The sequence below is a fragment of the Lytechinus variegatus genome, chromosome 13 (genome assembly GCF_018143015.1).
Source record: "Lytechinus variegatus isolate NC3 chromosome 13, Lvar_3.0, whole genome shotgun sequence".
Lineage (NCBI taxonomy): Eukaryota > Metazoa > Echinodermata > Echinoidea > Temnopleuroida > Toxopneustidae > Lytechinus > Lytechinus variegatus.
Genome location: NC_054752.1, coordinates 32,538,393 through 32,563,913, shown reverse-complemented (window position 1 = coordinate 32,563,913; position 25,521 = coordinate 32,538,393). Strand labels below are relative to the sequence as shown.

At 35.3% G+C, this 25,521-nt stretch overlaps 1 protein-coding gene across 1 annotated transcript in view; it reads right to left on the bottom strand.

The window, feature by feature from the left end:
- LOC121426227 (syndetin-like) overlaps nucleotides 1-22,816 on the bottom strand; it is a 30,210-nt gene extending 7,394 nt beyond the window's left edge. The window contains exons 1-23 of the mRNA XM_041622449.1: nucleotides 22,718-22,816; nucleotides 21,226-21,312; nucleotides 20,425-20,466; nucleotides 19,568-19,636; nucleotides 18,881-18,955; nucleotides 18,507-18,560; nucleotides 18,027-18,097; nucleotides 12,320-12,437; nucleotides 11,567-11,602; nucleotides 10,957-11,039; nucleotides 10,159-10,201; nucleotides 9,228-9,326; nucleotides 8,163-8,303; nucleotides 7,528-7,666; nucleotides 6,476-6,567; nucleotides 6,111-6,205; nucleotides 4,863-4,961; nucleotides 4,126-4,402; nucleotides 3,477-3,586; nucleotides 2,232-2,320; nucleotides 1,447-1,565; nucleotides 778-897; nucleotides 145-242 (exon numbers count right to left, since the gene is read on the bottom strand). Coding sequence (XP_041478383.1) covers nucleotides 145-242; nucleotides 778-897; nucleotides 1,447-1,565; nucleotides 2,232-2,320; nucleotides 3,477-3,586; nucleotides 4,126-4,402; nucleotides 4,863-4,961; nucleotides 6,111-6,205; nucleotides 6,476-6,567; nucleotides 7,528-7,666; nucleotides 8,163-8,303; nucleotides 9,228-9,326; nucleotides 10,159-10,201; nucleotides 10,957-11,039; nucleotides 11,567-11,602; nucleotides 12,320-12,437; nucleotides 18,027-18,097; nucleotides 18,507-18,560; nucleotides 18,881-18,955; nucleotides 19,568-19,636; nucleotides 20,425-20,466; nucleotides 21,226-21,312; nucleotides 22,718-22,750 — 2,189 coding nt within the window. The 5' untranslated portion in view covers nucleotides 22,751-22,816. The remainder of the gene's footprint in view (nucleotides 1-144; nucleotides 243-777; nucleotides 898-1,446; nucleotides 1,566-2,231; nucleotides 2,321-3,476; nucleotides 3,587-4,125; nucleotides 4,403-4,862; nucleotides 4,962-6,110; nucleotides 6,206-6,475; nucleotides 6,568-7,527; nucleotides 7,667-8,162; nucleotides 8,304-9,227; nucleotides 9,327-10,158; nucleotides 10,202-10,956; nucleotides 11,040-11,566; nucleotides 11,603-12,319; nucleotides 12,438-18,026; nucleotides 18,098-18,506; nucleotides 18,561-18,880; nucleotides 18,956-19,567; nucleotides 19,637-20,424; nucleotides 20,467-21,225; nucleotides 21,313-22,717) is intronic.
- Nucleotides 22,817-25,521: the final 2,705 nt, after the last annotated feature.

Here is a 25,521-nt window from a genome sequence, read left to right as displayed (position 1 = left end):
TCAAAACAAAAAAAATCTGAAATCAGATAAAAATCTGAACTCTCACACCCCTGTTAATTTGTTGCATTTGAGTTGAATTCATTTCACGACTGTTGCCACATCTGAAATTTATGTTTTCATTCATTGATAAGTTTGTATACTCACAGAGACTCTGTACCGACGACCCTTTCAGCAAGACTATACAACCCATCACTGCTGTTCAGATCAACGATTGGAGAGACGTGGGGAAAACCTACTTTCATCTGTAAGTCATTATGGAGATCGAAAGAGATACAGGAAAGGTCTATGACATAGAAGTCTACTGTAACTTAGAGATGTCATGTAATTACTTTGCACACTCCTCACTTCGCCTTATATGGTAGAATCATTATCTCACTATCCAAGGTCCTTGTCTTACAAAGAGTTGTGATAGATTAAAATCAAACTCCAATTTTTGATCAATCGCAATTTGAGTTTGATTTGAATTTATCGCAACCCATTGTAGGACAAGTCAATGGTTGACAATGCCTGAACAGGCAAACGAATGTCTGTCATACGATTCACCAGGACAGTAATATTGACTGTGCCCTTAAGATGCAGCTATATTATAGGTATTTTGATTGCTTTTCATAGAATCAAATGTCAGCTTATATTGAATAGGGTACAGTTACACAAAACTTAATGACTGATCATACAATTAATTTTCATGTCTGATTGTACAGAGTGGTCAATTCAACTAACAGTGAGAATGTGTTCTGCGATCAATTGCTAAGCTTTGTCTTACAGTCCATCTCTTACCCTTCCATCTACTGAGTGAGATACCATAGCAGTGTTTGGATCTTGCTCAATGAGATTATCATTGATCCTTTTGAGAGTCGTCCATAGTTTACTGCCAAGCGATGCTCCACTCATTGTACTCTGTCAATTGAAAAATATCAGATACTATGGTCAGTCCTCAAGCATTCATATATTTAGGCCAAGCAAAATATAATGATGATAATAATGATTAGCATTCTTAAATAGCTCATATCACATCATGATGTAAAGTCTATATGTGCTTTCCAAAGGACTTGGATATCATTACCCCATAACTAACTAACTAACTAACTAAATGGGCATTCAGGCGTGTGCCTGTAATCCAAGCTACATGAGAAAGTTATAAATTGATGCAGAGATTTGAGGTTCAAACCTCGTCACATCTTTCAGATGACATTACAGGTCGGTCCCACACATAAATAATCATATTTGACTAATACACGCCGGTGAAACCCCAATCACACACACTCTATATATGCATTTTATCTAGTGTTCAGTACATTTCATTCAGGTAATAATAAATTGCATCTGTAAAAAAAAAAGGTTTTGATACAAATCACCTTTCTTAAATGCAAAGACCTCATTCTAAGTATTCAATATACTTCATAACAAATATGATTTATTCTGTAATTTCTATGAGGATCTACTCACCACATCCGTTGCAAAGAAAGTGTAGACGGCAAAGATGTAATAGTCAAACAGTTGAGACATACATAGCACCACATCAAAGGCTATCGGCTTCAAAACAGACATCATGTTCATATACTTCCCTAAAAATAAGATAAAATATGATTTTGCAATTACATCTTAGATGGTTGAAAGTAAAGAAATGAAACAAAATGATTTCATTAAGAGCTGTACTTCCCAAACGTGTTTACTTCCACATGAAAAAATCAAACACATATTGGTCAATAGGTAAAATTCTGAAACAATGATCTATTGATTGGGAATGTTTTTTACTAAGAACTATTGTATGCTGTAATATTTTGGAATAGTGATCAGAAATTTAGTATGTTTTGCTGTACGTCACATCTACTGCACAGAGACATGTATAGATGGGACTACATACAATATTCAGGCCAAACATTTTAGTTGGATTTTTTTTGTGTGTGCATAGTTTGAATGTTACATCATCTCAAAAGAAATTCCGTCTACTGGAACTTTTCATTATAATATTGCAGGTTGCTACATAAGCACTTGCCCGATTGCCCGGAGCAAGTAAAAGTTAAGAGTCGGGCAAGTGTATTGAAGTAAAGACTGAAACTTTTTCAAGGATTTTCTTAGGCAAGTGAAATAGATTCTGGGGCAAGTATATTTGAACTATTTAAAAATTTACTTGCTCGACTGGGCAAGTGCTTTTAAAAAGTTATGTAACACCCTGTATTGCTTCTTAATGTCATGAATGAAGTTTTATAAGGATAATAGCAGTTACTTACCACATAACCTAAGTACTGTCAATGTTGTGTTGGTGAGAATGGGGCCCTTGCTATATGCCCTCTCTGCTTTCTTCTTCTTCAAAGAGTTCCTGGTATTGAATTTAAAAAGAAATTAAATTCTGAAATAGAGTATGTCGATCATGTAAGGATGCAAAATTTTCCTGGGGTATGAGGCGATTAAGAGGGGCACATTTTTTTGTAGCAAAAACATTGAATGTGGACCAATCATATTCTCTCCAAATGGCTTCTAATACCAATATTGTAAATGGATTTAGAAAATGGAGACAATTGCAAATACTGTAATCCTATAGCTAACACTACCTTGAAGAATCACTCATACACAAATCATATTTGGAGCATTTTATGGAACAAGACCTAGAGAAATAAACAGATGCCAATCTCTTGCCTCTTTCAAAAACAGCTATAAAATTCCTTATTGATGCCTGTAAATAAATCTGAAAATAAGTTGTAATTGCCTCTTCATCCACCCATATAATAGATGTTTACAGTACATTCTCTCTTTCTCTTCTATGATTATTATGATTATATTATGGTCTCAGGAGCTCAGCCTTAGAAAGGCCATCGGCATATGCTGGCTTCCTCATATTCTCATTTATTCTCCTGTTAAATGGATTTCTATTTTTGTATCTTTATTTGTATATAGTGTATTCTTGTATATTCTTGGTTTGTATGTTGCATGTTTTTAATGAAAATTTGGAATAAACAAATGAAATGAATTTGAGGCCCAGTGGATCAGTCCAGGGACTTTGAGAGAGAGGGTAGTGGGATCAAATCCCAGCCACGGCGTAACTTCCTCCTGCAAGAAATGGATCCACATAGGCTACACTCAACCCAGGTGGGAGTTTCATAAAACTGTTCATAAGGTAAGAGCGACTTTAAGAACGACTGGGGTCCTTTCTTGTAGTAAATGATATATTCATTGGCGATGGTTAAGCGCGTGAGAAAGGATCACCAGTCGTTCTTAAAGTCACTCTTAACTTACGAACAGCTTTATGAAACAGGCCCCAGGTGAGGTAAATAGGTACAAGGCAGGAATTTATTCCTTGACATGCTCGAGTGCTGTAAAAAGGTTTGCCAGGATAAAGCCAGGGTAATAATATTAAGATCTCTTTGAAAGTGCATAGAGACGTTGAATGATACATGACATGCATTGTGCAATAACTGATATTTTGATCAGTTATCAATTCCTGCAATGGTAGCATTCTTTGGTGGCCATCAACTCACCTTTTGACTGGTTGTTCTCCTGTTTTTTCATCTACATAGTCTTGTTTGAGTTCATCAGGAACATCACTATCATCAGAGTCTTCATAACCAAGGAATCTCTCATTCTCAGGCTAGAAAGAGGGATAAGAAAATGAAAGGGGCAAAAGGGTTGGAAAATAAGTAGCCTTGAGGAAGCAAGTATACATGGGAATGGACAACTGACCCAAGTCCATCACAGTTCATTTCGAGTACATAAAAAAAGAGATTTTTTCTGTATGTCAAATGAAGATTTTAATCACTTTTTCATTCATTTTAGCACTTCTTCATGGATTTTCAAGATATAAATTACACACAAGATGGGCTTATATATACCAAGCAATTTTATGATTTCTCACATTTAACTCAAATTGGCTAAGACTTGGGTTATTGTTCCATTATGTTCATATATTCAATTATAGTCTGTAAAAGCCATATATGAACAAAAGCATTTAGTCATTGGCCGAGAGTATGGTTATGAACATATGATTATGGTTGTTACATTTATATAGCTGTACATAGTTTTGGTTTAGTTGAACGTGGTTACCAAAATGGACATGTTTATGGTAATAGCTATGATAATTATGGTTGTCAGAATATGATTATGGTTCTAGAAATGTTTATGATTACTCACTCCATTAGCAGTGGCTTCATCCTCTTCTTCATCAGACGCAAACTGTTTATCAAATGGACTTCCCTGCTCTGCATACTTGGAGAAGAAGCCACGCCCTGTGGGCGAGGTCAGTACCGTGCCACGCCCATCTACTCTGCTACCGGTGTTGGAGGTGACGGTGTCGTACTCCCGGAGGAACCTGAACTCGTGGAGGCTTTGGAAGGAGAAGTTGCTCTTGACGGGACACATCTCCCATCCTTCGTTCTCCAGGAACATCCGCAGTTCATCCATTCTAGCCCTGCAGTTTCGGTAGAATTTACAAACATTACTTGCTTCAGAAATACTGTCTATAATGACCACCTCAATAAAGAGAAAAATCTTTAGCCAGTTGAATACAAAAGTCAAATGAACCTTTCCACCAAGAACATCAAAACAGACCTATTTCCTTTCTCTCTTGAATGACATCTCCAAACAGATTTTGATATACATGAATTCAATGTAAGAGAACTATGAGAACTATACAAGGACTCCCCCAAAATGTACTAGGGTTATTGGTCTCTATTGACATGTCCCATTGATAGCTACTAAAATGAAAAACAAAACAAAAAGGACTATTGTCACTTATAGGAATGGGACGCCGCTGAGAAAGATTGTTTCGGGTTAATCATTAATCTTAGATCTTTTTTAACTCCTAATGGAGTTATCTAGTATATGCTATAACACATCCAATTGAGACGTTGATGTACAAGCCTTCCTACCTGTGATAGCTCTTGAAGTAATTCAAACTCTGTTGCCTGATAGAATCATGGAGTCCTTCTGATTTACTACCACAGAACTCCTCACCTACAGATATTAACCTGTTGCAAATCAAGAAAAGGTCATGCATCAGAGTTATAACAACACTGATGGTATCATAAATGAACGAGTTACAATTAATATCTAAAAACTGATTTTATCTTTTCAAACATTGTTTGCCATGGACTAACAATAGGGAAAATCAATAGAATAATCAACCATTTTGTAAGTCATATCCCTCCTTTTCTCCAATTTCAATAAACTTTGTGAAGTACCCAATCCATGATAATTCAAGACCTTTTTATATGAATCACAATTGGACACATTCATTTCAGGGAGGACTTGCATTAAAGATAAATTCCAGTTCTGGTAACAATCTCAAAATGACTTTTTACAGAATATAATATAATGACCACCCAAGTGTCTGTTTGTATGAATAAAAAATATGTACCGAAGGATTCTGGAAGAAATTGTGTAATTGCTGAGAAATAAGCAAAATAAGCGCGGATTCGGGCACTTCCGTCTGGTCTTTATTTCCAGCAAAATAATATACACTGTCCCACGTGAGCCTATCTGTGTTGGCGAACTTCAGTGTGATTGTTTTTAGCTTAGATTTTATGATTTCACAAAGTTCAGTTTATGTAACTGTAACAGATCTAGATCGACAATGATATAGTAATACTTAACCTTGGTTTTACCGACTTTCTCACGAAATCAGTGTTTTACTGCAACTACTGTCATTTAGCTTCAAGGGAAATACATACATGTACTTATATAATTGCCCTGTAATATCTTATTGTAGAATTGATTGTATATTTTATTTTACAGGCTCTCACTTTGAAGCAGACATAAGAAACATTCACTTGGTGTCAACATAATATCACACTGTAACAATTACACAATATATCATCTCTCATGATTTTGGAAATGTTTTCAAGGCTTAAAATTATCCAATGCCATCGAAGGTCATGGCCATGGATATCCTGGCCTCAATGGCCCTCACATTGGCCTTAGAACTTGTTGTGCCCTTGTTCATTGTCCCACTTGTGCAGTAATATACAAATGTGCCTTATGGGTGAGTGGCTTGTCCTGAGAAAACTTTTTAAATGGAAGGCCTGGGTTTATATGTGACACTGGTTATGCAAAACAAGACGTTACATTACCAGATCAAACTACATGTATGCAAAAAAAAATGTTTAGAAAAGTCATACCTATTGACTAGATCGAGGACGTAGATGAAATCATCGTACTTGAAGCTGGATAGGTCAGTCCCTTGGAGGTAGGTCTTGACCTTTTGCTGGACATCCTGAAATAGAGCAAAAAGAGGGAACTCGTAAAAGATTGATAGAGATGGAAATAGAGAGTTGGAAGAGAGCAGGAGTGAGAACGGAAGAAAATGTAAGAGAAAGGAGAGTGAAAGAAACAGAAAAGAAACATAGAAAGAGAGATGGAGACAGGGAGACAGAATCCTTAATAACTTTAGTTTATTAACATATTTTTTTCATGAATAGTAAACATTTCATTCAAAATTGTTTTGTTATCACATAGACACTGTGAAATCACATGACAAGCATACCTGCCATATCCTAGCTAGACCGTGTTCCAATTTCTTCCTAATGTACCGACGGCTGAAAGACTCCTCTACATCACTCGTCTGCTGAAGTTCTTCTGTAAAAGAAAAATGCAGAAAATAATAAATTATTCAAAGGACAGGTCAATCCTGACAATGAGTTTCTGTTTCTGTTTGTGGTAACTCCCGCAGGAACTCGGCAGGACAGCATTTTGCTGGTAAACGCCAAGCTGGTATATAACCAATTACCTATGAAACATTTCATGTCTAGGTTAATCAGTCATAGTGGCTGACGTTATAGACGACAGATATCACTCTCGGGCCTTTTTATCAAAGTGGAGACAATGGCAGAGTTGGGATTCGAACTCACAACCTTATGATTATGAGTCCAATGCTCTAACCACTGGACCACACGACCCGTTGATATGAATAGAAAGAGAAAAATTAAATTAGAAATAGCACTATAGATTTCAATAAATCTCATGTTACATTTTTATCAAATTTATCCACATTGCGCTGCACTCAACCCAGGTGAGGTGAATGGGTACCTGGCATAAATTTATTCCTTGAAATGCAAGTGCGCTGTAATCTAAGTAATTACAGCTGCCAAGCTACAGCTGGGGTAACAATATCTAAGTCATTTGGAAGCGTATAGAGACATTATTTATAATTGATATGCGCTATACAAGAACTGTATATTATTATTATTGCAGTTTTATTCTTCGCTTAATTTTACAAAACAGTTACCAGTATAGTACTACAAGGGCAGTAGGCAAATCAAGAAACCCTTTATGTCACACACTGACTATTCTCTTGATATATATATATATATGCCTACATCCTACGTAAGGGCGAAGTCTACAAATGGGTTTATTCCGTCATAATAGACATTTTGATGTATAGGCAAATGTAGAGGGCGTTTAGGCGAATTGTGAACAATGAAAAAAAGACAAAATTTGCCTTTCCGGCGGATCTAGTATGATATATATATATAATGTTTCATATTCAATTAGCTTTCCAGGTAATCACAATAAGATGCAATAATGATTTTTTTTTACCCGATTCTGGTGTTGTAGCCTGGTCGGAACTCTCCTGTTTGTCATGCCATTCTAATGTCTTATAATAGCTTTTCATCACCTCCCACAAGGCCTTGCACAAATCCACTAAGCAAGGGATATACGTCTCCATGTGAATTTGCTAAAAAAAAATGATGAAAAACAGATCTTAATGATATGACAGTCATGAATACAAAATACAGTATACATATGCAGCATGTGGTACTGCAAATGAAACTGGATTATCATGAGAACAAAAAGGGGATGGATGGATGGAGGGAAAACCCCAAAATATAACATTCCCAACAACCATCGAAGGCAGGTGAAGACATTCAAACCTTCTTTTCTATTCATGCTGGCTCTTCAAATATTCTCATATTCATATTATGATAAAGAAAATGCCAACTACCTGTTCTTGATTCCATGCATTTAATTCCGTTTAGAGTGGATGAGACTCTCATTAAATTGCATCAAACTAACATGACTGTCATGATTTTAATTATTGTGTGTTTTCAGATACCTTTCATATATCCAACCACCAGGTTCATTAAAAATTACATAAAGAAAGTTAAAAAGTTGAAGTCGCAACTTAAGTTTTAATCATCATTATACCCTTCACAAGTGAGAGCATGACTTACAGAGCATAGGTCCCTGTACGGCATCTTTTGAAACCTGGAGTCAGTAGGTCCACTGACCAACTGGACGTAGCCTAAGATGATCTGGAATGCTGTGTTGTGAATTGCACTAGTAAAATGCATGTGAAGTTGGTCCATAGCAGTCTAGAAACGAATAATAACAATGAGAATATCTGTATTTATTTATATATTTATTTATTTATATATTTATTTATTTATTTATTCATTTCTTTCCTTATTTAATTTATTTATTTATTTACTTATTTATTTATTTATTCAATTATTCATTTATTTATTGATTCAATTATTTATTTATTTATTTATTTATTCATTTATTTATTTATTTATTTATTCATTTATATATTTATTTATTCATTTATATATTTATTTATCTATTTATTTATTTATCTATTTATCTATTTATCTATTTATTTATTTATTTATTTATTCAGGATAAAGATAAAACATGATCAGCCGAGGCTGTTTCACATCATGGTCCTGACAACACACACAAAATATATACAATGCACAAAATTATTTTAAAAGGAGAAACGACTACAACAGCTCACAATATAAAGGTTCATAAACGGTCTGACCCAGAAGAACAGGATAAAAGAAAGAAGAAAGACAAGAGGGGAAGAAGGTACATGTAAGAGAAAGAGGTGGAGAGAGAAGGGAGAAAGAACAAAAGGTCGGTCAATTAGAGAACAATATATATCATGTCATTAAACGACAGCTTTAAAATAATGGCATTTATACATACGTTGATATGAATGTTCAAAGCAGTGCAACTATATACAATTCCACTTTACTGCAAGACATCTCAATTTCTATACATATTTTCAATCTGCAAAAAATGAATTTTCATTTCAGTTTAAGAATGTGTAACGATGAAAAATGTCGACATTTTTCACGATAAATCCGCCGCTCTAAATTTTTTGATCGCGTCGCTTGCTGTTTACTTTCAAGTCTCGCGCAACATTTGAGACCTTGGTAATGCCTCAGACAAACCTGTGTATGTGTACGACAACATAGAGTAATGACCGTGAAGTAAGGTAACCTACATACCTGTGTCTTGCCTAATAATCTGTATGCTGTCTGGAGTTTCTCATAGTTCTTGATGTCAAAATTACTGCAGATCTTCGCAAGGGCATTATCAAGTTGCTCCTGTTGACAGAATAAACATTACTACTAATAATAATAATACATGTATGTTACCCAGGGTAGTCACTTCAGTTTCGAAAAACTGTTCTCCCAGCGGGTCCTGCTATTATAACCCCGGCTTTAGCTGAGCTGCCTAGGCGCTCAAGCATTCAAGGAATTTCTTCCTACTAGGTACGCATTCACCTCACCTGGGTTGAGTGCATCACAATGTAGATGAGTTTCTTGCTGAAGGAAATAACACCATGGCTGGGATTCGAACCCACGACCCTCTGTTTCAAGGTCAGAAGACTGATGATCCACTTGGCCACAATGCTCCAAAGAGCGTTATGAAAATTACAAAATTATCACAATATGTCAATTCTTACAAATCGATAAAACTGCAGTATGAGACAGCAACATCATCTATCATACCACGGGAATAGATTTAGTCAGGGTATTCCAATTTTTATCCGAAGGGCACTTGATGATTGAATTGTAAAATACATGGATTCTCATCTGTACACAGTATTAATTTATGCCTCCGCCATTCCAACATAGGACATCATAATAGAAAATAATAAAGGAGAAACTATGCCCAGCTAAACAAAGCAAGACTAAGCAGAGTAAACCAAATGTTTTTCTATATCTCATTTACATTCTTTCTTTTTTTTAATTGATAAAAGAGAAAACAATGAATAGAGTTACAAGACCACTGTGATTAAAATACCCTCGGTTGTCAAATATTATTTTGAAGAAAAGATCTACAACTGTAATAGATGTTTGACTGAGTAGTATGATGCAAAAATCAATCAAAGCAATTACGAAGAATGAAAAATACAACTGTATCTGTACATACCTCAATCATTTCCAATGTATCTTGAAGTTTTGAGCTCAGTTCACTGTACAGGAGAACAAGAAAGATTGAATATAAAGCGTATATGATATATTTTCCATACTTTGTACATGCTCATTTAAGTATAAACCAATTCATACATATGTTAAATTCTAAATGTCTATCAATCATTCAATACACTAATTGGAAATGCAATTTAGAGAAAATTTCATTAGAATTCTATTAAAAGAATTCCATTTTACCATATTTTGTGACAAGTATAAATCAATATCAGAGTATTAACAATATTTTTGCCCTCTCTCATAAAAGTGACTCTCCCTCATTTTAAAGATGAGATTGCGCAATATGAAGATATGAGTTTATACAATCTATAAAGTCATCGATGGCAAAATGCGACCTAAGCATTAGGGAGATTCCATACTAGAAAAATCAGCAATTTTCACAATAATTTTCAACCTGCTGTTTAAACAAATGATGAACTTCAATTTATTTTGTGGTAATAATAAAGTACTACTGGGTAGTCATGTAAAAAGAAGACAACCAACAAAAATATGTGGTTCAGGGGTGAGTTAAAAGGTGAAAATGTTGCTTGTCATAGGGGACATTCCTGAGTCCTGTACGACACAAAACATTTTCACCTTTAATTCACCCACAATCAGACATTTTTTGTCGGTAATCAATTTTTCATACAACTATCGACTATAACTTTATCCCTGACAGAAAACAAAATTTCATCACTCAAGCATTAAGCTAAGAGAATAGAAATTGTTGTTAAAATGTCCCGTATGACATGCCCATTACCTGATGCACTTGTAGTGTTTAAAGTTACTTGCAGCTCGCTGACATTCCTGGCATAGCTGAATGGCACCTGGATAGTCTTCTTCCTAAAGAAAATAGAACAAAAACATGAAATTTACATCACATTCACATATGTGATGCAATTTCTGTGATGAGCTCACTTGATAAAAATGTTGTTTGAATCATGTGCCAGTTGGCTACTACCACTCTCCAAAAGCAAAACCTTGCCAGAGTTACAGTAAGAAATACCTGGTTCTTACTTTCTTAACACATGATTAATGTGTAGATCTTACGACGAAACATAATAACTCCATAAAAATGAAATGGGGTACATTTTCACCATTTGTTTAGCATACATTACAACTTTTGTTCATTCTCCTGAAGATGACAAGAACACAATTGTCGAAATGTTAAGTTTGGATTTTCCTTTTCAGGACCAACATATGATCACAAATAAATACATGGTGTATCCTGAAACTACTACATTCTTCTTCTTCGTCACAGAAACCTTCAGAAGTTAAATCATTTGTTTACTTTTTTTCCATTAATATCCCTCTTTTGTATGAATATATTCTGAAAGTATATATGTACCAACTATCAAGGGTAGACTTACTTCCATTAGTTCTCTCAGTCTTATGTCTGTTCTTTGCTGTGGAATAAAAAGACAAAATATGAGATGGAATCAACATTATTCGATAACAAATTTTATAATGTGTTGAACATGAAGACAATAAGACATCATGTCCAAAAAATAAAATTGGTCATTTAAAGGCAAGTGCTGGCTTAACCCTACTTGGACCAGGCAAGGTGATATGAAATGCACATAGAAAGAGCAGCATAATTTAATGGGTTTTTCTATCAAGTATTGTGCAACTTTTAAGATCAAACTCACGATAAGAGGGTATAGAATTACAATGTCACATGACATTTCATAAGACAATGATTTTTGGTCAAGTTTATGACAAAAGAGGAAGAAGAACAATGATTTTGGACAAGTCTATAATAAAAGATGAAATTTTTAAAAGAATTATCTTTTTTTTTTCATTCTATGAGATCGCTATGCTAAATTATTTTAGGGTTCATGTTGGTTGATGAATGGTCGATAATGATTTTCATTGAAAAAAAATATTTGAAAAACAAACGTTGAAAAATTGATAAACACAAAAGCTCTTAAATTTCCAACAAAAAAAATCATATGAAAAAAAAGTATATGTTGTCATATCATAAAAACTTTAAACTCCATAACTTTGTCCCTCTTTGATGGATTTTCTCCAAGCCTTTTTCCATATGATCCTCTCATTATTCTGCTTAATATGAGGCTGGACTTCAACTTCAAATGTTGCTAATAAACCAATTGAATACTTACCAGCGTATCAATAGTATGGAGGGATTTGAGTAGTCCTAGAAGCTGTTGTTTCTTCCTGTGATTCTTCAGTATCCTTAGACTGGCTACCGTGAAACCTTGCTTTGTCATCGACAATTGCCTGATATAAAGAGAAAGAGAGAGATTCAATATGGGGTAATCTCATAAAATAATAAACATTTTGTACACCTGACTCTCATTTTTCTCCAGTTTTACTCCACTTCTTGAACTGCTCAAACCTTTATACATCAAGAGCATCATATCCTTGAATATGAACTTGAAAACGAAGAAAATATTTTTAGGAAGATCCAACATCCTATACATGTATCTGGTTGGACGTACATACATTATGGAATTGCCCTACATTCTCCCTGCCACACTTTGACAAAAGGAATAAAATAACAATAGAGTAATTTCCTATAAACAACCAAAACATGTCTGTGATTTAACTACACACCATTGCATTAGCATGATGGTTTTCCAGCCACAGCTCATATAAATATCAGGGTTTTCTATGAAATATGTCATAGAAGATTACATCGATTTGTAAAATGTAAGCTCATTAGAAGCTATACTTTGATTAATATGTCACTCACTTTCTTTAAGTAGGGAAGATATGTTTCAATTTTATCTCATATTACAATATACAACTTACTGCCACAGAATACATTGACTTCATTGAAGCCAGTGTCATTCCAATCTAATTTTTATTACATTACAACGTTTATATTTAACCTAGGTTATATTAATTGCATTCTCCACTAAGCCTGAGTCGAATCGATTTTAAAATCGGTGTTCGATCGATGTCATCGAACACCGGTGCAGATTTTGCAAAATCGGTGCATCGAAAAAAAAAAAATATGTCGGCCGGCCGATTCGTTTGGTTTACACAATCAATCATCAAAATATCAGCAATGTCCAACTTTACTACTACTTACTTGATTTCTATTGCCCCCCAAATGAAACCGATTGAGTAATTATGATGCTATTCACCATTAATTTGAAGTTTATTTCGATCATAGTTCGAGTCTTACTCGTCTGCTCGTGCCGAGATAATTTATGCACGATGAATTCATGAATGGAAGTCATGGCCATCGATCGTGCATGCGCAGTACTGTTCTTTAATCAAACCAGAAAATGGCCGGAAATTGACGCGATCAACGTAAAATAAATCTTGCTTTCATGAACAATATTAATATCATGACCATAGAACATTATTTAATCGTAATATTTAACAATAATTTGCATATGGGCAATTCCATGGAAAATGTTCACTTAAGAGAAAAAATGAAGTTTCAGATTTCACTTAAGCAGTCAAATTTTCTTAAAAAGTAATCTATAAAGTCTCAATTTCCAATAAAAAAATCGCAATATTGATAAAATTTTGTATTTTTTTCCATCATCAAAAAAATAGAATAGTAAATTGCAAGATGTAAAAAATGTGGCTATCTTTAAACAATTCATCTTTCCTGTCTCTACTAAAAGCAAACAAGGTCCCAGAGGTCTCTTTTAACTTTTGAATAATTGATTAATGTTTAAATCAACAGAAAATAATTGTTAAATTTTATGTAATTCATCAATTTTAGAGAAATCTGTCTTCAGATTTGTGTGATTTCTTTACCATTATCAGTGTCATGTCCGTTACGTCTTTCACTTAAAGTTTTCACAGCTTACAGGAAATTTGTCTAAAGGTACTGCAGATTCAGATTCTATGTTAGAATTAAACCCCCTACCATGTGTAGCAATCATTTTCCCTTACCACTTCTCATTTTCATAAAAATGGCGTAACGGACATGACAATTCGCGTAACGGACATGACGCCTTATATATGGCAAAAGGCAGCATTCACAAAAACAAAATATTAGGCTCAGTGTCACAGACCGAGGTCAGTCTCAATTGTTTGAGGATAGCTGAATGTAATATTTCCTAGAATCTGCATGTCATTCAAGCTATTTTTAGAAGTTGGTGAATGATGAAAGTTCAGCTCTTGTTCTGGTAGATTTTTCTGAGAATTAACGATATGCCACATAATATTAGGATAAGATGCAGCTAGATCTGGCAACATACTCAGATCACAATCTGCATCATTTGTGTTTGAACAAACTTTTGATTATCTTAGGTTTTTGCACTGACAGTTTTGGAGCATGATAAAACTCCAACTTGTGAATTCATGATCCTTGATGATATAACATGTACTTCAAAGTATCTGACTTTCACCAACCTCTACATGTACTTCTTCAGTGATGGCATGGGCTCACATTTAAAAACAAGTTTGTATTCGGATATCTGTGTTACATGATGTAGCTTTATGAATCCATGAATCTACAGTGGCACTTCTTTGCAGTATCACAAAGCAAAGGGGCCGTGGAAAGAATGTGGCACCATCAATAAATTATGTCATCATAGTATTTTGGTCAGCCATAATCACAATTTGAATGATGTATCTTCAATTGTACTCAAGCAGCGCGGACAATACAACAAAATTATACAGCCACATTTGTCAGCAAGCAAGATTGTAAGATTTAGAACATCCAAGATTTGATGAAAGGATGATTATACTCAGGATGATAGTTATTTTGAATGAAAAAAATCTCAGAAGCATATTTACAAACATTCCGATTACCTTTAAACTCATACATAATCGATAATGAAAGACCGGTTTCCAGGTACTGCTATTAAATTTTTATCAAAATACTTTTTAACACCATTTTTTGTAATCTTAAAACTGGCATTAATACTAGTACATGTTCTTTATCATACAATACATTCCATAATATGTTCATCTTGGATTTATACAGGTCTGGTACATTTTGTTTTCTTCTCACAAAAATGAGATTTGGTCTTCTCAGTGTGCAGTAGTGGTATGATAAACATTGTATTCAATATAGAATTATCACTAAGGCTATAGCTATTAAATTAATGATACCTGCTAATAATATCTACATATTTTTCTTTAGAGTGTTAGTAAAGGTACTTTGCTGTTACATAATTACTTTCATTATTCATATTTCTTTCATTTTCAAACTAAGAAGTGCTGATGAAGTTCACTTCGTAAGGGTGTCATGTCCGTTACGCTAGTATATTATCAAATATTAAGGCATGAATAAAAAATAATCTTTTCTATCAACTTTTTCTCCTTTAATTATGTGTGGTGGATGATAGTAACAGGAAAATACTCATTAACTGTTGTTAACCGTGTAAAATAATTTTTTTGAAATATTTTTTGTTTTATAAATATTGTACAAAAAAAAACCCTCTTAAATTGCAAAATAATAGGAGATATTACAGATTACCAGTTATGATATGTGTCTCCAACCTCTAGCCTTAACATGTAAACAATTAGACTTGTACCATATCTTGTAATAAAATAATTATATTCGCTTACAAAAAGTGGACGAAACTGTCATGTCCGTTACGCTTCGTGTGTCATGTCCGTTACGCTACATTTTGAGCTAGGAATACAGAATGCACCGCAAAACTGTTGTTAAACACCATTTTATGGATTAAGCATGATCTTAAGATTAAATTAACACCAACATTAGGTGCATGCAATCTAAGAATTCACAGGAATTTTGACAAGCAATAGGAGGTAAAAATGCTTCGTCCATTTCGTGTCATGTCCGTTACGCTCACAAAGAGTGCAATTTCTCTGCAACTGTTCAACGAAACGATTTGGAATTTTATGTGTATGTAGATACTTAAATGTGTCTGATAAGCTTAGCAATAATTATCTAAAGACTGCTAATTCTATTGTATAAACTTTTGAATTACAAAAATTTGTCTGAACGTCATGTCCGTTACGCTGGAATTGACCATATGATAATCATTAATATGAATTTAGAGCTTGATGTGAAACGTTTGTATTTCGTTTCAATTTTCAATGGCGGACATCTCATGACGATCGACTTGACTTCTTGAGTCGAGCTAGTGCACTTGTCTAAAAAAAATAATCATCACGTCAGGATTGATTCTCGAACATTGTCTACATGCAAAAACTCTGTTCAAGTTCGTAATATCACCATATAATAACATTTTACATGACAAAACAGAGAAAATTGCGTTTGATTTTTTTTCCCATCAATTTGAAGCTAGTTTGTGCCCAACTTTGGGCTCTGATTTCATGAATGGGAAAATATGTCATACGTCATCGAACACGCATGCGCATTGTGCTTATTTTCTCGGAGCTTGGAGGAGACGTCCAGAAATGGAATCATAGAAATAATCCCAGTATTAATTCTTCCATATGAACATAACATACTTTGCTGACATCGTCAATATTCTTAGTATGACCATAAAATCTTGTTAAATCGTAATAATTTAGATGAATTTAGGGCTCGATTCGAACCATTCGTATTTATTTTGATCGCATGCTCAATTGCGTCTAAAAAACTGGATTGTCATTATCAGGATTAATTCTCGAACATCGTCATAACTCATATTCCACAATCTTTCCTCACAATCGTTATATCAGCATTGAATAGCAATTCAAATGACCATCCAGAGAAAATTACGTATTTATTCCCATAAATTTATTTGGAGCTCATTTTGGATCCAACTACACAATCTCAGGCAAGTTACAGCGCTCTCCATTGATTGCACTTGTTTGCTGGCGCTGACGTCAAGCACGCCTGTCGTTTCGGGAGAGTGAGTGTACGGAGCTGCGGACGGGGCTGGTGAATGGACTGCGAATGCTAGTTGACCGAAAATCATTCGGATCGACTCTGCGTGATTCATGTCTTTATTATTGTTTCATTTTAAACTTATATGTTGACATCTGCAAATATCATTGTTGAAGATATTTTGGGAAGAATTCTGCTTTGGTCCCCGGCCTTTTTGTGTGTTTTGTGATCATGGAAAATACAAACGAACTTTGCTCTGTCATCTGCTTGTGCAACGCTCACCCGTACCCAGCCAACGCCAGCGCTAGCGTATATCGTCAGTGCGTATAGTGCATATGCAAAGCGCATATAGCGCATCGCATCGACGCAAAAACAAGACTAAATTTTCCCCACCTTCGATGTTCGATCGAATTAGAGCTGTCGAACACCGGTTTTCAAAATAATCGATATGACTCAGGCTTATTCTCCACGTGAATTGATGGCTTTATATATTTTCCAAGGACTTCGCTTTACCAGAAAAAAGACTAATTGTGGAATGGACTAATCAGGGTAATCCAAGTACTAAAATGTGATTTTGTGTACAAAGTCTATGCAAATTGCGTTTTCAACCAAAAATAATAAATGTAAGATTATTTTTAGTTTTGCTGGTCTAAATGCATTAATTTTATGCTTTTTATGATCTCAAAACAGTTCCCAACAAATTTGATTGAAAAAAAAATGAAAAACAAAAGGTCAAAAAAACAAAGTAATACATAAGAACACCACAAAGAGTTTCTATACCAAAAATAAGAACATTTGGAGCTTTATTTAGGGAGTTAGAGGAAAAAGTATGATTTTGCATACTAATTACGCATAAATTAGCAAAATCATTTAATAGCAATTCACATGAAATAAATTACTATACAATTTTGTAGATGATGACCCAGACAACTCGCGTGCTAATATTTGGCGCGATGGCGCGTTCGAGATAACACCCCCTCCCCCCACCATATGAACTCCCAAAATACCCCGGCCTAGATAGGGTTGGGTTTTTTTTTAAATAGAACATTTACATTTTAAGTGTTAACGTGTAAAATAATAATCTAACATACCTTCGACCGTTCATGCAGATCACACTCGCCTTCTGTAAAGAAGCTTGTAACTCCATGACTCTTTGTAATTCCTATTTAGATAAAAAGCAAATCAAAAGATAAATCAATCAAAGAATGCCCTTAAGCTTTTGAATACCAACAAACAGGAGGGTATCAAATTGACCCTACCCCCAAATTCAAATTGTACAGTCAATGCAAATTTTATTGATCAAAACACTAGCGTACCTACGGGGGGGGGGGGGGGACAGCCTGCCCCCCCCAACGAGCCACAAACCATGCAAAGGACGTATCCCTGCCCCCCTGATGAGCTTGAAAGACCTTTTATGCCCTCCCCCTGACGAGCTTGAAGACCCTTCTTTTTTTGCTTGTCAAATTTTTTGGCGGACGTTTTTGCCCCCCCTGTGGAAATCCTAGGTACGCCACTGGATCAAAATGTATATTACACACTATTTACTTAATTTCTATTGATTTTTTTCATACCTTGGTATAGGCAGATTGATTTTCCAACACAACATCTGAAAATTTCTTGGATACCTGAAACAGAAAAGTGAAACAATATATTATAATAGTAATAGATAGATACAGTAATATACAATTCATTAGGTAAAGATATGATTAGGGAATTTGCAGGTAGAGTGATTATAATATAACAGGGAATGATTTTACTTCACAAATTTTGGGTTCATTCCTATGTAAACAAAAAAAAGCTAGACAAAATGACATTTAAAAATAAAGAGCAAATCATATGCATCTTTCCTTAGTCGTTTTGAGACAGTTTACTTCTATTATTCAAATTTATGAACAGAACATGATTTTTTTGTTGAAATATGTCTGTAATCTTTCTTTTTACTCACTGCTTGTAGCTGTCTTCGTAGCTTGTTTCTATCCTCATCAATGGCAGCAAGATCCAATTGTTCAGATGTGAGTTTCTACAATTGAAAGAGAAACGAATACTGCTGTTGATATTTGCAGGGTTTATAAAGAGTATAAAGACTACTTGTACCTTTTGCCATAAACTTATATCTAAAATGATTTTTTTAATATCATTTCCAATAGCAGCAGGTCTATGATCAAATATACCAAAGTAAAATAAACATTGCACACCAGTATTATTGAAAGGAAGACTTTGTCAACAACCAAACCTTTCCGATTAATGTCAATGAAATATTCATGAACTACATTCCAATCCCATTTAAAAAGGCAGATAAGATCTCATTTTTATTTAATTTCTTCTCTTTCTCGTTCCTCTTCCTCCTTTGTTACTTTGTGACATCATACTAATTCAAGTGGGATGACACAATAGATCATCCCCCACCCCTGAAAAGAATAGGTTCACTGCTTGGAGTAACTCCAGTGGGAAAAGAGTAACAGTGCTATAGTAACAATCCAGATATATACAGTGTTTAATGCATCGAAACAATGTCTCTATGCACTTCAAATACATAACATTACCCAAGTCATTTAATTCTGACTAACACGCACATAATGTATGCACAAGCCACATACCCACAGAACCTATTCATGTAAATCACTTTACATACCTCAAGCTCATAATTGCTGCAATCAAAGGTATCTTCTGTAAAATACTGCTCTTCTATACTAGCAATGACCTGTTGGCATAAAAGACATGATTTGAACCAAAGCTATAAGGAAACTGTGTATTCAGTCATTACACAAGTTGGGTGTATGTAATGAGTGGAGAAATCAATAAGAATCTACAGCAAATAATCAAACTGGTACACCCTCCCATCAACATTTCAGAAGCTATTCAATCAATAAATAGATGAAAAAGATACAAGGGGATATTGTGAGCATATTAATAATAATAATAATCAAAATTTTTATATAGCGCTTAATACATCGAAACGATGTGTCTAAGCGCTTTACAGATATATTATTACCCCTGTCATTGGATTCAATCAGTCATTCCCGCACACAATGTGCGCAATCCTCCACTCCCTGGGGAGTATTCCAGTCAGTCGCCGATGAGGCGCACACAGTACTGGACAAGCTACAGTGACTTTCACATCCTACCGGGTACCCACTTAGCACCTGGGTCGAGAGTGGCAATGTGTGGATAAACGCCTTGCCAAAGGATGCCAGACCGTGGTGGGATTCAAACACATGACCCTGTTTACAAGGCGAGAGTCAGAACCACTACACCACGGTTCCTCCATTATTCATACAAAAAAATTAGAGATGGATAGTTACATGTATCTGAAAAATAAAATCTTGGTGAATATCAACAGCTATCAGCAAATCAAAGTTTACGTGATCATTATCCTTCCACTGAATTTCTTATTCGAAAAAATAATTGTCAGAAAATCAGTATGATTATATCGGTGGTAAAGCAGTCTTAACTAAAGTCTATCTTGCTCTAATGGCTCTATCGTATTACCTCTGCTTCTTCAACAGGATCATTGGAAAACTCTCTGTCTTCCTGCAGATGGAAAAAGAATATGGTGAGAAAAAAATTATGACAATAATACAGTAAGCAGGTATTCAACTCATATCAGATTGACAAACATAAGACAGGAACACACAGATACAAATAAGTGGGGTATTTTATACATGTACAATACTTGCAAGTAACCAACCGGGGTGGCGTTTCATTTTTGTTAGTTGTGTATGACAGAAATATATTTTCGATATGTACATCAAATTTACTCTTTTTATTCCCATGTGCTAAAATTGAAAGCTAAACTTTGCCAATTTTTTTATGTTAACAGCAATAATCTTGCAAAGTTTATTAACATTTCAATTAAAAATTGATGGAAGTTGCAAGAAATTTAGTCCCATTTTTTTATAAGCCTATACATTTTTTTGGTAATCTCATTTCATGTTGAAAGTTGTTGATGGTATTGGGGCAAACCTAACACCAGTGCCACCAACCAAATCACCAAACTGAGGTGGCTGAAAGCAGGGGCCATGGAAAGGTTTTCAAAGTGGGGGGCTGAGCCAAAAGTGGGGGCTGACCATGCAAAAAATCACAATCCTATGGTCATTTTTATGTTTCTATAGATGATTTGGGGAAAAAATGTGGGGGCTGAAGCCCCCCCCCCCCCTTCTGCGGCCCCTGGAAAGAACTGACATTACTTGGCATTTAGCTACAATGTACCTACAATGTGATTGGTATGTTAGGTGATAAACATTTCATGTTGGAGGTACATGCAGGTTTATTAAAATAATTCAATGTTACCTTTGTATACACTTTCTGAACCGGTTCAGGTGGAGGAGGTTGTTCCTCGACAGGACTTGCATCTTCAAAACTGGTACTGCTGCTACCCTGGGATAATAAAAGAAAAAGAATCATGTGATTTCAGCCCAAGTCATAGAAAAAAAATTAGGCAATGAAAAAGTGATAAATAGATTACATTAGAGCACCATATCTATTTGAAAACACACTTTGCCTAAAAGATGAGCAAAGCAAATGGTCATAAATGTTATCATTCTCAGCATTAGAATGCAGATTAAAATTTGCAGTGTTATGTAACGTATCAGATGTTATGTTCGTGTTTCTGAAGAGTGGAGCGATTCTCTACAGGTTGAGGTTACAAAAGGATGGTATCAATAATGCAAGCATCATGCAATAACAACATATTTCATGAACAGCATAAAATATTCTCACACAAAACAGAAAATTTGACAGAAAGACTGCAGTATAAGGATATTGAGTATACCCATCCTTAATTGACAAGAAGCCTTCTTACTTATTATAGAAAATATAGAGCGATGAAGAAAATAGAGGTATATCTGGACTCCTATAGACAACTAAATTCCGCTGTCAGTTTGCTCATTGTCAGATGGTTACACAGCAAGTCTAAATTCTTTACTAAAGTTACACTGTCTTACTGGCACAGGTTCAAATCCAGCCATTGAAGGCAAAAATATTGGTGTTAGTTTTAACTTTAAATTTAAACTGAAGTTCCCTTGCAATTTACACCAAACATTTCATAAATTTTGACAATAAAAATGAAAGAAACTTGACCAAGTTAGAAATCGAGACCTAACGTTACAATACATGTCGTGCTCATAGATCTAAATTATATTCACTTGGTCTGGCAGACTAAATCAAATCAAACATGGCCCAGCAATATTGCCAATGCAGTGTGTAGGCTTAGATACTATTGGAGAAATTTAGAAAAAGCAAATATATATTTTTTTTAAATTTACCAGGGGGCCATTTCACAAAGCTTTTCTTAGACTTAACTGGTGAACCTTTCTTACCCGCTAAATAATCAACAATGAACATTTAATGATGAATATCATTTACCCTAAGAAATTATCGCAACCCGAGTTCGATTCCCAAGTGGAGCGCTAGTGCCCTTTGCCTTTGGTAAGCATTTATCCTCATTACCAGGTCCTTTGGAGAGGACCTTAATTAAGCCGTTGGTCCCCTGTCAGGTAAAAAACCTCGGTATAACTTATCACCAGTCGTTCTTAAAGTCGCTCTTAACTTACGTACAGCTTTATGAAACACCCACCAAGCAATATTATTCATTGTTCCCGACAGTGCCCGACCATCGAGCTTGACACTCCCCCTTGCCGCAGCTCCGGGATAGCTGTGCCACCTGCGACAGTGATCATTCCACTGGCACAATTCAACTCGAATATCACTCAAAATATAAGTATTCATGTAGTCTATATCGCACATTACACATCAACAATCTCACATCTACAAAAGAACATACCTGTCTACTCAGGAGGGTTTTGAATCTCTTCATTTTCTTAGCAATTTATTTTATTTTCGGTCACCGACTCCTCCCAGCTCTTCTCAATGTAAAATAAATGTCGCCCTCAACGTTCACTGAACTCTGTTTTGTTTTATTTTTCTTTTGTAGAAAAAATATCAGAGACCAAAAAAAGAAGGAAAGAAAAATATGCACCCATACAACAGAAGAAAATGTTATATTAGGTTATATTCGAATGAAAATCATTATCGATAATGTTCTTAAACGTATGTCCAGATAAGGGCTGATGTAGTTACAGGGTGTAGTTAAAAAGGATACATAGATAATTTGTTACTTATCAATCTAAGCATAAGAAAAGGCAACAGAGGAATAGGGTGACTTGAGAATATTAATGATCTTTACTTATTTATTTATTTATTCATTCATTTATTAATTTATTCATTTATTCATCTAATTATTCATTTATTTATTTCTTCATTCATTTATTTATTCAGTCATTTAGTAATTTATTCATTTATTTGCATATTTATCTTGTCTTGTCTTGTCTCGTAAGTACTACACTTGAACGCCTCAAAGAGGCTATAGACCTGCAGGCCATTCATTCAATCATTGCCGCTATATCTTTTCATTAGCATGTTTTTTTATATCAATACCTTTCTATTTCTTCATAATCAATATGACTATGAGTTCATTGAAACATTCTGTTTGATAACATGTATGATTCTTTGTGTGACATAATTCTATGGGTATAATAGATCTGATGTGAAAGACGTCTGAAAATCGCGTTCACACAGTCCTGAGTTGAGGAGGGCGTCGGGTGATTATTTGACACCCCCAAATCCACGGGCAATCGATAATATGGGTAAATATTACTTCACACTCTCGAATAGAGATGTCTCGGGAATTATTTTTTTTTGTAATAACAGCCAGGCCATCAGGGGGCAGTGGATGACGAATTCCCATCGTTTTATAGACAAGAACGTCTCGAATTTACAATATACCGAATAAAACCGAAACTTTTCAGTGAGCATATAGGCTACGCCATACGGAAGGGGTAAAGGCGCCCCGAAGTTTTCAGTCCTCTTTTCTCATAAGATCTCGAAAAGTTTACTTGCATTGTATTTTTTTTTTTGTCTTAACGTAACATGCTCTTTTGACCATCTCTGACGCTTCGTCCCTCACTTACCATGTGACACTCCCCCAGCTTGGGGCTGTGTTTGAGGGAGGAGGGTGGCGATGGCCCCTATCATGGGATGGCAAAAGTAGAAAAAGAGGAAAGAATGGGGAAAAAAGAAATAAGCGCATGCAAAGAGAGGTATTTGCTACGCATTACTCACGTAATACAATCATGGTCCATGATACAATTGAGGTATAAAGATTGTCTTGCCCCTCCTATCAAAATAAAGAGGTGTCGCACCCGACACCCCCCCCCCACCATCCCACTCCAGAAAAAAAAATGAATACGGCTAGATTTGTTATAGGGGGTCGACGAGGAGCACGTTCTGGTATACTTCAGTTTCCTTGCTAGAGGTTCGATATAGGTTAATACGAAAAACAGAGGTTATTTCCTTACTTTGTTTAATTTGAGTTTATGCGGAAACCCGTATGACCCTAGGAGTCACCGCACGGTCCCCTCGGATCATGGGGGAGATCCTTTCGGTAGAACTAACTGCCTTGAAGCGTTGGAATACTTTGGCACACAAATCACTTTATTTCACATTTCTTTAAAAAAAATCAAAATTAGTGAATACAATATAGTGTAATAATAATAATAATAATATGCAACATTTATAAAGCGCTTAATACAGATGTTTTTAAGCGCTGCATACTATTACCCCGGCCTTTTACGGCTACCCTGATCGGGCGCATCGAGCATTCAAAGAATTTCTTCCTACGGGGTACCTATTTACTACACCTGGATCGAGAGTGGCAAATTTAGATAAACGCCTTGCCAAAGGACGCTAGTGCTGCGGTGGGATTTGAACCCCGGACCTTGTGGTTCACAGTCCGGAGACTTATCCACTGAGCCACAACAAGATAATTTATATAAGATAATATAATAAAATAATTTATATTAGACAATCAGGGGGTGGGGGGGCTATAATGGGTCACAACTCTCATTAGTGATCTCCATAAGGCATCAATTTTCCAATAAGAGATTTAAAGTTTTAGTGATATACTTTTCAACCAGCCATAACTTACTTATTCCCGATTTCTGAAAACTTGGATTATTCTATGTCTATGGTTCTCTTTTCAATCAAACAATTTAATAACCAATGTTGGATTTCACTATATAAGCCTACCTAAAGCTCAACAGTGCAACCGATGTTGGACTACGATTCTACGTCGAACATCCCAATAGATATAAGAGTAATGACTATCGCATCAAGGGCCCGTTGCAGAAAGAGATGCGTTTTAACGCATGCCAAAAAATCAATCGCAAGTCCCAAATGCGCGCTGTTGATTGGTTGAAAAGCAAGTTGCGCATGATTGCAACTCTTTCTGCAATGGGCCCCAAATCTTATCGATTGATTCTTTGTGAAAACTGTCACATTCAACGCCCTCTACCTGATATTCCCACTTTTAAAGGGGCTTTATTACCCCCTTTTTTGGGGGGGGGAGCTGTAATTTTTTTGTCCAATTGTGCTGAGAATTGGTTTCATACACCCTCTCCATTTTTTTGTCAGCGGAAAGGGGAAGCACCAGGAAGGAGGGAAGGAGGAATGGGTGCAATAAAATAGGTACACAAAGGTGTCATTTTGCTCTCTCAATCAAGACTGTGGTAGGGGTATAAAGACACAACC